We start from the raw sequence: 14,867 nt of genomic DNA on the forward strand, positions 1-14,867 counted from the left end.
ACAACAAATGTGAGTTCAGTAAAATAAAATGGTAATCATGTTCTATGGACACGAATGTGTCCCTAGAGGCCTGCTGGTGCCTTACAAACCTTTCAGCAAAGGGAACGAGTTGAGGACTCAGTTTGCTCAAGTGATTGGGGATCATTTACTATGTGTTTTCTTGAGTGGACGGCAAGGCCCGCATTGTTGGAGTCGACTTTGTTCAAATCTTTGAACTGAAGAGAAGCAGTACTGGTCCAAGATCCTGCGTTCTGATTCTTTGTTTTCTCAGGAAGAAAAGGGAATGTGGTCAGGTAGGTGCAGACATAAGGTGCTGCAGATGTGGCTTTGTAGTTAGAAACTTTATTCCCAACCCTGCGGTTCCAAGTTCAATTCCACTGTCTTTCTACTACATTCCAAGACTGACCAGAGCCTTGTGAGTAGATTTGAGACAGGAACTGAAAGAAGCCTATTGTGTGTGTGTCTGTGTGTGTGCACATGTGCTCTTGTGTTTCCTTGCCTTGACATTGCATGAAAGTGTTGTAAACGATTGTCCCCATCATACAAGCAGTGTCATTCACTTCCAGTCTATTGCAAAAACACGTGTCTGACCTCGCTTAGAAACAGATGAGGGTTGATAATAGGAGGGGCATCCAGGCATGAAAAAACTTGCCGTGAGGGAACTCTGTCTAATCCTTGCCAGCAAGGAAAACAGACATTAAAGAATGATGATGATGATGATGACGACAACCTCTGTCTGACCCATGCAAGCATGGAAAAGAGGATGTTAAATGATGACGACAATGATGATTGCAGTGTTTCACTTTCAAAACAAGTTTGAAATAAAGTCGAATAATTATAAATTAATTATAAATAAACCTGTAGAAAATTTCTTTTTTTTATATACATATTGACTTTAATTCATAATTTAAGGGGGAAAAAAGCAAAAAAAAAAAAAAAACAAAGAAAATATTGTAGAAGTTGTTGAAGACGTCTTCATAAACTCTAAAACAAACAGTTGTGGATAAGCCTTACCTTTCCAAAGAGAAAATAACTGACATATGCCTTAAATTAATGTTAGATGATTAATTATTTTATTAACACTGATGGAATGAATTTTCAAACTGTCAACATCATGTGTTACAAAAAAAAAAGAAATTATGTGGTCAACAGCTCAGAAAGCCATGCCATACTTGAAAAGATAAAATGTTTGAATTTAAAAACATTACCACTCATTCCCCCTCTCAGCGGGGAATGAGTGGTAATGTTTTTAAATTCAAACATTCTTATTGTTAAAAGAATGTGGCAAATTTATATCTATATACACACTTTTCTTGTGTATATTATAACTTAGTGTTGTGAGAAGGTTCCATTGCACAGCTTTTTTTTGTTTTTTAATAATTTTTTTTTTTTCATTAGTATTTTTATTTTTATCTTATTTCACCTTCGTTCAGAGACATTTTGTCGTTCATTAAGTCAGTTGCATTGCTTTCACTGTTTTTTTCGTAATCACCATGTTTGATGTCGTTAATTTGACAGTTGTTGAAAATTTCTTCTTTTTTTGAACAGTTTATGTAGTCTTCTTCGTTATCACTTACTCCAGTCTGTTCTTCCTCGACCAACGGAGCAGATCTGGAGCTAACGGAACTCACAGAGAGTAAAACTTTATCGGATTCAGTAGGTGAGATCATTGCACCTGTTTGGTGAGAGTTTCCAATCGGAACTGCAGCAGATCCGTTAGCATTTTGGCTTTTTTGCAATGCTTTATCAGCTTCATCTAAAATACTCAGTTCTTTAAACATTTTTTCTGCATTCCGAAGAGCATTTTTCAATTCTTTGTCTTTAGTACGTTCACTAGCCAGCTCTCCTCTCTGTAATACAAGCAAAGATACAGCAGGTTTAACTATATATTTATAAGAGAGTATTGTAGTTCGCTTGAAGCATTGTGTATTGTTTGTAAAGAATAAAAAGTTTTCAATGGTACAACAATGCACTATAATATAAAAAATGGACTATATATCTGTTGTAATTTAGTTATCTATAGTCCGATGATATTTCGGAATACAATTCCTTACTCCATCTAAGAAGATCTGAAGAAGGAATTGTATTCCGAAATATCATCAGAATGTGACAAGGAAGGCCCTTTGAATTACAGGTACAATTCATTTTTGCCAGCTGGGTGGACTGGAGCGATAGGAAATAAAGTGTCAGGAATTGAACTCATGATCTTACGATCATGAGTTGAATACTCTAACCACTAAGCCATGCACCTTCATGTGTTATATATGCAATTATTAAATCATATATTATGCACTTTATTGTGATTTGTTATGTGTGGGATGCCTAGGTCTGGAAAAAATTGTCCTGCATGAAAGTGGAAAGGGTAGGGGACTGCTGCTCTAAAGATAAGACAACAGAATTGTCTAACCCATGCCAGCATGGAAAGTGGACGTTAAACGATGAGAATGATGATGATGAATTATAACAATAGTAAAACATAATGAAAGCCTGATGAAAGCTTCATAACACAGACATGTCACAATGGAAGTTGCATGTCAAACAGCATAGTAACTAGAGACATCTCCAACTATAATTATTTCTATATAGTGATAATCTAACAAATTGGATTGTTAAATCAATATTTTGGATTGGTTCCAGTTTGCATTGATATCGAGTCTCGTTGCCATGGTGAACATTTATTTTCTTGATGATTTTGAGAATCATCATCATCATCATCACACTTTTTAAAGAAAAATGGTAACACAATGAAGAACACAACTGGCTGGTAACATCCTGCCACAAAGAAAAGTACAGAAAAACAAGATGTAAAATAAATATGGAATTAGAAATGAGGTTTGTTGGCATTTTTCTCAACTCACTTCTCCTTTAACAGTAGGATCACATCCGGCTTCTAACAACAAATATACAACTTCCTTTTGGTCTCGATCGGTTGCCCAGTGTAAAGCAGTCCAGCCATTCTGAATTAAAAAGGGAAGAGATTAGTTTAAGACAAATCATAATCAGAAAAAGATTCTACAAAACAGATTTCATATAAAAGTACAAAAAAAAAAAAATTCTATATTGTTATACTTAGGGTAAGGCCATATTTTGCCAATTAAACACATACACTATATATTTACTCTTTACTTCAGCTTTATTACCTCAACCTTAGCGAAGACGGAGGTATTGTTTTTCAGTTTTGCTCGTTTGTTTGTTTGTTTGTCCATGGACAAGATATTTCAAGAACCGCTGGATGAATTCGGATGAAACTTTCAGGGATGTTTGGCCTCATGACTGGCACGAACAGATTAGATTTTGGGATCGATTCGATCCTGGACAAGAATTCTGCATTATTTTTCCGTTTTTTTTACTTAATTTTTGAGTGGTCTTTGTGTTTAATCAGAGTTGACCAGAGGTCACATAACAACAACAACAACACCTAAACTAGAAATTACTTACAGTCCCAAAGGCATGGATATCACATTCGGCATTAATCAAGGCTTGAGCAACGCATGGATGTCCATGGTAAGCAGCAAACATCAAAGGAGTAAAATCAGCCTAAATTTGGGGAAAAAAACAGGAAATTAATTAGAGACCAATTCTCTGTAAATGGAACTAAACATTTTTTCTAAAATTCAATCTAAAATTAAATTTAAATTCATTAATAACTCTGATAACATTGCAAATCCCCCCCCCCCCCACATCAATCTGTCTTCTCTGCCCACTATTCCTAAGAGGGTTATGGGATTAGAGTCCTAAGGCCCTTCTGCCATAGGGTCCTATCAGAAGCAACCGCCATTACATTTTCCAGCTGGATTTCCAAGTGTGACCAATTTAGTCCATAGACATTGTCCAACCATCTTGGTCTTGGTTTATTCCTACAGCACAGCTTGAAGAATCCCTCTTGCGATTCTTTCCTGCAAACATTTTGACCACATACCTATAGCACTGGAGCTGTGACCTCTCAATGCAGAGAAATAGCAGCAAATAACAATCAAATAGAAAATGATTGTTATTTAAATCTATCAAATCATTAATAATTATAATTAGCAACTGGTAATTATAATTCAATGATTTTAAAATTCACCATGCTGGTGCCATGTAAAAAGCACCTGTGCTGGTGTTACATTAAAAGCACCCAGTACACTCTGTTAAGAGGGTGGTTTGGCATTAAGAAGGGCATCTGGACATAGAAAACATGCCAAAACAGAGGACTGGAACCTTGCTAGCTCTTGTCAAACCGTTTAACCCATGTCAGCATGAAAATGGGCATTAAATGATGATGATGACGATGATGATGACGATGACGATGATGATGATGATGAAAATTAATAAATATCATAAATTGTCTATCAGATTATTTTTTTCGTGTGTCTTGTATAGTGTACAAAATGCTAAGTATAACTCCATTTTTGCATATGCATAGTCAAATGATTCTAAAGGGTTGTAGATGTTTGGCCAGTGCATGAATTTCATACAGTTGGCAACTTCCATTTTTATACATAACTCATAAACCAAGCAGAATCTTCCACTAATGTCTTTTATCTTTTATTTGTTTCAATTGTTGGAATGTGGCCATACTGGGGCACCACCTTGAGAGGTTTTAGTTGAACAATTCAATACCAGTATTTATTTTTTAAAGTGCAGTACTTATTCAAACTCAGAACATAAAGACAGACAAAATGTCACTAAGCCATTTTGCCCAGCTATCTATTCTGCCAGCTCACCATCTTGCATATATAATCATGGCCAAAAGTTTGGAACATTTTTATAAAAACTAAAATTGTTATGGCCACATACAATTCGATTCAAATATATACAACGTATGTATATATTTGGGTATTTAATATAAAAATTCTAATTTTCAGACCTATGTTGCAGACTTTAGGCCATGACTGTACACATCATTACTATAGCAGCTGTGACTCTTATAAATGCTTTTCACTCTCTCTATGCATCTCTGTCTGTCATAAATTTTTTGTTTTCTTTTTCACTTCCAACTCTTTACTTTGTTTTCTTTTCAACTCCTCTTTTATTTATTTATTTTTTTTTTTGTAACTGTCTATTCCCATTCTCCCTCATTTTCACACATCTTTATAAAGAGATGGAAATCATTTCTTTCTGTGTTACTAAAATAAGCAACAAATTCTTCTGTTTTGAAAGTCCCGAGACCTAGAAATATACTAGAAGTTATTTTAGGCAAAGGGTTTGTGTTTAAGATTATGTTAGTATGTTAGTTGAAACCTGCTTTTTTGCTAATATCCTGACAGACACAAACAGAAATACAGATTCTGATTGTTAATAGTATATAGATAATTAGAAAGTGTAATACTTTTGCTGTACGTTTTAAAACTCTACATGAAATATGAAATTGCCACATTAAGACACACACACACAAGCATATAATACATTAATCAAGGGAAACAACCCCAATAATATTGACATTATTTTTTTTTTTTGCTTGACATGAAATATATAAATGTACAATGGCATTTATTACAAGAGGGATAAGTTTTCTGAGATAATCATCACCCAACATATTTGATATTATAGAGATATAAAGATTTCAGGAAAAAACAAAAAAAAAATGCCTTCCATCCTATGATGTATGAAGAACAAAAATTTCCCAAAATGGAGTTTATTAATTTGTTGCAATGAAGAGAAGAGATCTTGCACTTTCAACAGGGTCTTTCACCTGATGAAAAGATCTTCTCCAGTGAAGGGCCCAGTCTGAACTGTCAGATCTCTCCTCTTCCACACAGCAAACTAACTTATTCTCCGCTTTGTGAACTTTTTGTACTTACTGTTCGCTGGCACAGGCCAATTGTTAGTTGCCATGGAGTCTGCCATTTCACTTATATGTATGAAGAAAACAACCAATTATTAGAGTAAATTCATTTGAACATTTTTGTACATATTAATCATATCGTTAATATGTAAATGAGAGAAAAGATTTAATTATGAATGCTTAGTTCTACAGATTAGTACCAGTCAATACCAGTCAATACAAGTCAATCAACAGACTTTGCAGCATTAGTTTGATTCATTTGAGTAACGTATTAGGGCAAAGCACTGAGACTATAAAACAACACAGTTGTATATTAAACAATATTAAAATCTTGCTAGAAATATCACTTAACTCTTAGACAGTGACAAAATAATGTCTATTGTTATTATTTCACAATTAAAAAAATTATAAGCCATGCTAATTAATCACAACAATAGTTTAATAATATTTTTAGTAATCAGCTGACTCCATCTCTGCCTATAGGATGTAAAACTCTTAAAATAAATTTAATAATTTACAAAAAAAAATGTTTAAAAAGAAAAAAAGGACAGCTTATTAAACATAAGCATAGCTCAAAAAGCACTTTTCTACCTGCTGACATTGTCCAGAGGCAAAGCATGCGTCTAGGTTGGCAGCAGACCAAGAAACCGTGCTTCTCTTACCAATTTGCTTACCTCCCCTTCATCGCTGCTCTTCGCATTAACATCAGAGCCTTTTGCGATAAAGAGGTTGGCAATTTTGCCAAGCTTACTTTCGTCATCTTCAGGACTCCGACAAGTCTCGTGTAAAGCAGACCTTTCATCCTACAAAAGAAAAGGAAAGAAAATGAACTGAAGTTAAAATATGTACTTTTCAATAAAGAAAAAAAAGTAGAAGTAGTAATGGCGGTGGTGGTGGTGGTTTAGTAGTAGTAGTAGTAGTAGTAGTGGTGGTGGTGGCAGTGGAGGCTTAGTAGTAGTGGTAGTAGTAGTGGTGATGGTGGTGGTTTAGTAGTAGTAGTGGTAGTAGTGGTGGTGGTGGTGGTTTAGTAGTAGTAGTGGTAGTGGTGTAGTAGTAGTAGTAGTTGTGGTGGTGGTGGTGGTGGTTTAGTAGTAGTAGTGGTGGTGGTGGCAGTGGAGGTTTAGTGGTAGTGGTGTAGTAGTAGTGGTGGTGGTGGTTTAGTAGTAGTAGTGGTGGTGGTGGCAGTGGAGGTTTAGTAGTAGTGGTAGTGGTGTAGTAGTAGTGGTGGTCGTGGTAATGGGTGAATATATGTTAGAAGAAATATCGGTACCTTATTGAGAAGGGAGATATCAGCTCCGTGACTGATCAAAGCTTCAGCCGCTTCAAGATGGCACCAATAAGCAGCACAGTGAAGAGGACTCCAACCATTCTGGAAAACACGAAAATGGAAAATCTGAGATTCTGATTCTGCAAAAAAAATGGCATTTTAAGATTTTGATTTCCCCCTATACCAACCCCTCCAAATTTTTCAATTTTCACTTTTCTCAGGAATTTTTTTTAGAATCATAATCTCCATAATTATCTACATATTTTGAGTGTGGCCAATGCCAGTGCCGCCTGATTGGCACCTGTGCTGGTGGCATGTAAAATGCACCATTCGAGCGTGGCTGATGCCAGTGCTGCCTGACTGGCACCTGTGCCAGTGACATGTACAATGCACCTTTCAAGCGTGGCCAATGCCCATACTGGTGGCACATAAAAAGCACCATTTGAGTGTGGCCGATGCCAGTTCTGCCTGAATGGCACTCGTGCCAGTGACATGTAGAAAACACCATTTGAGTGTGGCCAATGCCAGTACTGCCTGACTGGCTCCCATACTGGTGGTACATAAAAGCATCCGCTACACTCTCAGAGTGATTGGTGTTAGGAAGGGCATCCAACTGTAGAAACCTTGCCAGATCAGATTGGTGCCTGCTGCAGCCTCCTGGCTTGCCAGTTCTCAGTCAAACCGTCCAACCCATGCCAGCATGGAAAGCGGAGGTTAAACAACAATAAACAATGATGAGTGAACTCAAGGACACAAGGACACAAGGCACTGCAGGGTATCAAATTCACATCCTTACAATCTTGAGTTGAAAACCCTAACCACTGAGCCATAAGCCTCCATGGAGTCCACCCATAGTGACAAACCTTATTGTTTGATACTACTGCAATATGGCTGATGGTTGGGGGTTTTTTTTTTTTTTTTGTGGAACTTAGAAAATTTTGTCATGGACTCTCCATTTGAGAACTACAGTCCTGGAGGCATAAAAGACTCTGAATAAAACAAACAATTCTAGGATAATTACAAACCTTATCTTGGACGTTTATTTCTGAACCATTTTCCATCAAAATATCGATAATTTCAGTGTGACCTTTCATGGCAGCATGATGTAACGGAAGATTGCCACGCTAGAGAAAATGAAAAAGAAAAACACAATTAAATATTTCCTTTCTATTATATGCTCATATATCCAATTGAACAAAGTTTATTTTAAACAAAAACATGACTATTTTAAAACACCAGTTATATATATATATATATATATATATATATATATATATACACACACACACACATATATATATATATATATGTGATGTAGTCTATTGTCCTCCATTTAAAAAATACCACTAAATTTTAATCATTTAGTTATGGAAATTACCAGACAACAATTGGCAAAATCCTCTTTGTATATATATCATTTAGTCATTTTATTGTAAATGTTTTTTTAAACTAACTTTTCTTTAAGCAATTCTTTAACTACAACCATCCCATCACAGCATAGCCATCTCATTTCACATATATGCTTGATGTCTTGTCAGATCCAGATGATGAGAACAAAGTCTAAAACAGGAAATAACTAAGAATGTTTCCAAACAGGTGTTTTTAGTATTGCTGTTTTTTTTGTAATATAAAGTAATAAAAAACCAAACAAATGGTTGGAGATTCAGAATGTGCTAGTCCCTCGGAGTTTAACGAGGCCAAATTTAAGCAGTCTAACCTGTACAAGCATTTATCTCACTCCACTATTTTCTCATTTCTATAAAGTTTTATCTGGAAAACTTACATTGTCTTTTACATTAACTTTGCTACCAGCTTCCAGCAACATGTTCACAATTTCTATTTTCCCTTGAGACGCCACATGGATAGGACAGCAGTCATGCTGAAATTAAAAAAATAAAATAGAAAAAGAAAAGAACTTATTATTTCACATTTATTTAACCATTTAGCATTTAAACCAGCCATATCTGGTCCAAATATTCTACTTGTTTTATGATAAAAGATCCAACTTCTCACACCTACCCTACAATGTCATACTAAAAATACACAAGCACACAACTGAAACTACAAGGTAATGTGTGATTAATTCAAAACAATGTGAATAAATGAGCAATAAACTGGACAAAGAAACCTGAATACTAAAGAGTTAAATCAATGATTCTCAACCATTCCCTACCTATGAACCCCTTTGATTCCTATTTTATTTGGGTGGGCCCCTTCTAGCCATTTCATGTTTAAAAATATCCCTTTTATATTTTTTAATCAAATATTATTAGGAATCTTATAAAAAAAAATGGTTGAAATATTTTGTGTATTGTAGAAGTTTGACCAATTTATTGTGCATAAATTTTAACAGCGAAATCTTATGTGGACCCCTAAGAATGATATGGACTCCAGTTGAGAACCACTGATTTAAACCAGTGATTTCCAAAGCAAATTCAAAGCAACTATATACATACATACATATATATATATATATATATATATATATATATATATATATATATATATATATATATATATGTGTGCTTGTCTTTGAGTCTGTGTTTGTCCCCCATCACCACTTCACAACTAGTGTTGGTGTGTCTCCATAACTTAGCGTTTCGGCAAATAAGTATCAGGTTATAAAGAAAAATAAGGTACTAGGGTCAATTCATTTGACTAAAATTCTTTAAGGCGGTGCTCCAGTATGGCCACAGTCTAATGACTGAAACAAGTAAAAGATAAAAGATATCTCATATGGACGCCAGGGAAATATGTCCTGTTCATCACAAGTGAGAAAGACACAGGAAAGACAAAGGGTTGAGACATACAGCTAACTCTCACCTTTTGACCTCATAGCTACATCATCATCATCATCATCATCGTTTAACGTCCGCTTTCCATGCTAGCATGGGTTGGACGATTTGACTGAGGACTGGTGAAACCGGATGGCAACACCAGGCTCCAATCTAAATTTGGCAGAGTTTCTACAGCTGGATGCCCTTCCTAACGCCAACCACTCAGAGAGTGTAGTAGGTGCTTTTACGTGTCACCAGCACGAAGGCCAGTCAGGCGATACTGGCAACGGCCACGCTCGAAATGGTGTCTTTTATGTGCCACCCACACAAGCCAGTCCAGGGGCACTGGCAACGATCTCGCTCGAAAATCCTACGGAAGCCAGTCAGGCAGTACTGGCAACGGCCACGCTCAAAATGGTGCATCTTATGTGCCACCTCAATTATTTTTTATCCATTAAAATTCCACTTACACATACACACACACACACACACACACACACACACACAGACATACACACACACAAATACATGGTGCCCTGAGGAAATGATTTCACACCTGATTTCTAAAAATAAAATCATTTACAATTTGCTTCTAATTCATCATACACACCTGGCTTAGCAATATCACAAGACACACACACACATACACATCCATCTACCTTCACACACAAACACACACATAAACACTGAATGAATATAAAAGCCAAATAAATCCAAGGGAAACCAAGGAAGCTATAAACAAACAATCCTACTTTGCCCCCCCCCCTCCCCACCAACACCTAGTAGAAAACTTCCCAACACATACATGCCATCTTTGAATACTATATAACCTCTTATATAAAATCATTGGCCACATTGAGATAGTGAACTGTCCCCAGCACCTCACACCTCAGGATGATCCCAGGATTGAAAATCTGCCCTTCATTTATTCTTGAACATCCACCATTGGGATTAGGTCTGGATGAGGATTTCCAACCCATGCCAGCATGGAAAGTGAACGTTAAACGATAATGATGATGATGATGATGATATCAGCTTTCTGTGTTCAAAGGATTAAAATGAACTCAAAAATCATTATACAGGGGAATTCAACGATTTCAGTTATTGTGAGGCATGAAAAATCCCTTATTTAATGGTTTGCCCTTCAAATGAGAGTGCAGGAGGGATGGAAAAAGTGGTGCTGTTGCTTGGGCTGTAGATGAATGTATACTTATGCCACAGCCCAGGAGGTAACACCACTTTCTCTTCTCTGCTCACAGCAAGTGAACTTATTAAACTTTCTTAAGACAAATTGTTTTCCATTTGAATAATTATAGCCAAAGCACATCACTGCAACTTTCTTTGGATTCCCAATCTTCCAATGAATTACGTATTAATTACATATTAATTAGCAATCTTCCAACTAGAGTAATTGCATCCTGCTATGTAAAATTACTGTCTTATAATTGCAAATGAAGACCATAGGATGAAAAGCCAATGTTTACATCTCTATTTATAGTTTTCATGTACAACTTATTAATGAATGGTTGAAAAGTGGAATGCAAGTCTTGATTAATTCAAAATAACATGAATAAATAATCATTACATTTGATAGAATAATCTGAATGCTAAAAGGTTAAAAGAACAACAATGTGAACAGACAGGATCAAACTTACCGTATATGACACCCAGTTTACATCAACAGAACCTTCCTCCAAGAATTTCCTTACTTCTGAAATACGACCGTAACCACATGATTCCCAAAATTTCTCTTGTCTGCTGACTGCTTGACCCATGTTTGTGTTTGTTAATCACCTAAACAAAGATGTATTATTTTGAGAATAACATTCAAAATACCTCAAGATAGTGAATTAAAACAATAAACTCTTTCATCAGTTCCATAGTATAACTGACAGATAAGGCAACAAGCAAGACTCAAGCTAGAAATAGTAGTCAAATTTTTGTTAAATCACATTTAACTCTTTTAAGAAAGAGGTTTTACATTATATACAATATATTTTCTGGCATACAAACTGAATTTTTTATAACAAAATTTACAACCAAAAAGAAGTTGGAACTGCAAGGTATGGCCCTGCAGTAGATAGAGATATGACATATCTTGGAACAATGAATTTGTATAAACTACAGAGTGAGAGAGAAAATGCCATCTGGAGTTTGTACAATAAGTACTTGGTTATTGTACAAAACTACATACATTCTATAATCTTTTTGACCAAGACTGACTTCGAACAAAACAAAAAGATGGTTCTCCATTAAGCAGAGTTATGGAACATCTTGGAACAACACATCTGTGGATAATAACTAGTTTTTCTACTGACTGACTGATGCAGATCTGCAAGAAATAGTAGCCAAAAATACCCCCATATCAGACCCTACTGAGTTAAATAAAAACAGGCAGGATACATTACATATTGAAGTCTTCAGACACCCTTAATCCCCAAAAGGGCAGGATAGTCACACTGGAATGCACCTTAATCAATCAGAACTGACCTGATGCTAAACAACAAGAAAAGGAAGACTCCCTTCAATCATGAATGACCATGGAATTGCAGTTAGAAAGTTCCCCCACTGGGTACGAGTCCGGGCAAATTTGTTTTAAGGAAGACCAGCAGTTGCCAATGCATACTAGCACCCCACCTCTCTCCATGCCATCGATGTTGTCCAAGGGAAAGACAAAGGCCGATACAAAAGATGAATGAACTGGAGCAACGTGACATAAAGTGTCTTGCTCAAGAACACAACAACCACCAGAAAAAGACTGGACAGTGAAGAGGATATCACATGTCGAAATCGTCACATTGTACATGCTCACCTGTGATATTACATTACACAATGTGTATGTAATATTGTTCTCAGCAAGGTGACAGCATGATATATATCTAGATGTGCGTGAGAAGACCCGGCAAGCCAAGTGAGATCGTTGCCAGGGCCCCTGGACTGGCTCTTGTGCGGGTGGCACATAAGATGCACCATTTTGAGCGTGGCCGTTGTCAGTACCCGCCTGACTGCCCTTCGTAGGATTTTCGAGCGAGACCATTGCCAGTGCCCCTGGACTGGCTCTTGTGCAGGTGGCACATAAAAGACACCATTTCGAGCGTGGCCGTTGCCAGTACCGCCTGACTGGCCTTCGTGTGGGTGACACGTAAAAGCACCCACTACACTCTCTGAGTGGTTGGCGTTAGGAAGGGCATCCAGCTGTAGAAACTCTGCCAAATTAGATTGGAGCCTGGTGTTGCCATCCGGTTTCACCAGTCCTCAGTCAAATCGTCCAACCCATGCTAGCATGGAAAGCGGACGTTAAACGATGATGATGATGATGATGATAACACCTGTGGGTCACACATAAGGCTATACAACAATCGCTCTAAGTGTCAGGTCATTCCTTACCTTGCCCTATACTGGGTGCATTGGCAACAAGGAAGAGCATCCAGCCAAAGAAACAAAGCTCAAAATATAACACATAAGCAAGACGTAGCCCCTGGCTCAAGCATGATAAGTGCCCCTTTAACATGTGGTCTAACCCTAACCCTAACCCCTAATCCTACTCCTAAACCCTAAGTCGCCCTAATTGAACAAACCTATGATAAAAAGCACTCTATCCTTGGCCAATTAGTCTTTCAAAGGCTACATCATCAAATATGTCCATCATATTTTTAAAAGTAGTACGGTGCAAATAGAAGAAAATTTTGCTGTTATTTCTAGCAAGTTGAGTGGACATGCACAGGTTCCCTTGCTGTATAGATACATACACACCCAACCACCAACACACACACACACCATCATCATTATCATAATCATCAACTGAATGTAAAAAGAGATATAAGGATAAAATATCTTTTTTTACAAAAAAGGGTCACCTTATATTCGAGATCCCATTGTAGTCCAGTAAATAATGGTATACAGGTACTGCCAAATGAAATGGAATTCTTAAAAATGAAAGTAATGGTTTTAACACAATCACATCAATTATGCAAAGCACTAGAAAATCACAATACATTAATTAAAACATTCCATTTTTAATTACACTTTACAGTATTGCCTATTGCCTTTATATGAATTCATGAATACCAACAGGACACATTCTTCTTGGTAAAATAGTTTTATGAGCAGTATGTAAGAAACATTAATCTTAAAACAAATCAATACTGAAAAAAAATCTGGAAATTAATTAGCTATCAGCTTAATTAACAATATAAGCAGCTGTAATAATTAGTGATCATTTGCATACTCTGGTTGGTTAGTCGGTTAGTTATGTGTTTTGAATGGTGTAAAAGTAATAGGGGTAACAGAAGCAACTTGAGTTATATTTGCTGGTTCAGAATGTTTTCGTGTTCAAATGTCCCTGCTTTCGAGGGGGGGGGGGGGAAAATAATAATACAAATAACAAAGAAAGGGGTTTGACTTAATTCAAAAAGCAAGACCTCGCATCAACTACATTTTAAAATACTAATGAAAATTCCATAAGTGCAAGCTAACAATGAGTGGTAGAATTAGCCCTTTGGCATTTAAACGGATCATATCCGGCCCAAATATTCTGAATGTTCTAGAAAGTTCAAACCAGTCAGATCTGGCCTTTTATACCTACCCTACAATGTCATTCTGAAAATAACCAATCACATCACTGAAATCTTGAAGTTATGAGATAATCCATGATCAATTCAAAACAATGCGAATAAGTTAGCATTACATCTAATCTGAATGCTAAAGGGTTAATCTGTCACTGGCTTTATCGCCTTCATCACAAGGCTTTGTTGACACAATAGAAACAATTGTTGGCTTTGTATGGTGAATTCTACAATTAAAGATGCGATTTTCTCTATACGTATTTTTGTAATTTATCTATCTACCTATCTATTTTTTTCTTTTCACGATCCCGTTTGATCGAGACTCTACCCCCCACCCCCCACCCCACCCCCACCCCACCCCCACCCGCAATAGAAAAGCTCTACACTGTATTTTGTCCACTTTCTGTATTTAGCCCTGTGTGGCCATAATAAAAAGATATCTATCTATCTATCTATCTATCTATCTATATATATATATATATGTGTGTATA

General features: G+C 36.5%; 1 protein-coding gene across 4 annotated transcripts in view; it reads right to left on the reverse strand.

Moving 5' to 3' along the window:
• Nucleotides 1–868: 868 nt before the first annotated feature.
• The window catches only part of LOC106879842 (uncharacterized), a 25,292-nt gene continuing 11,293 nt past the window's right edge, over nt 869–14,867 (reverse strand). For 3 of the 4 annotated variants that reach the window (XM_089340474.1, XM_089340475.1, XM_089340476.1), the window contains exons 2-9: nt 11,467–11,605; nt 8,818–8,913; nt 8,060–8,158; nt 7,038–7,136; nt 6,430–6,570; nt 3,439–3,537; nt 2,859–2,957; nt 869–1,850 (exon numbers count right to left, since the gene is read on the reverse strand). In XM_089340474.1, the coding sequence (XP_089196600.1) occupies nt 1,410–1,850; nt 2,859–2,957; nt 3,439–3,537; nt 6,430–6,570; nt 7,038–7,136; nt 8,060–8,158; nt 8,818–8,913; nt 11,467–11,586 (1,194 nt within the window). In that variant the 5' untranslated portion in view covers nt 11,587–11,605 and the 3' untranslated portion in view covers nt 869–1,409. The remainder of the gene's footprint in view (nt 1,851–2,858; nt 2,958–3,438; nt 3,538–6,429; nt 6,571–7,037; nt 7,137–8,059; nt 8,159–8,817; nt 8,914–11,466; nt 11,606–14,867) is intronic. The other variant, XM_089340477.1, reaches the window with a different exon arrangement.

Source organism: Octopus bimaculoides, chromosome 23 (assembly GCF_046866305.1).
Source record: "Octopus bimaculoides isolate indiv1 chromosome 23, ASM4686630v1, whole genome shotgun sequence".
NCBI classification, from domain to species: Eukaryota; Metazoa; Mollusca; class Cephalopoda; order Octopoda; family Octopodidae; genus Octopus; species Octopus bimaculoides.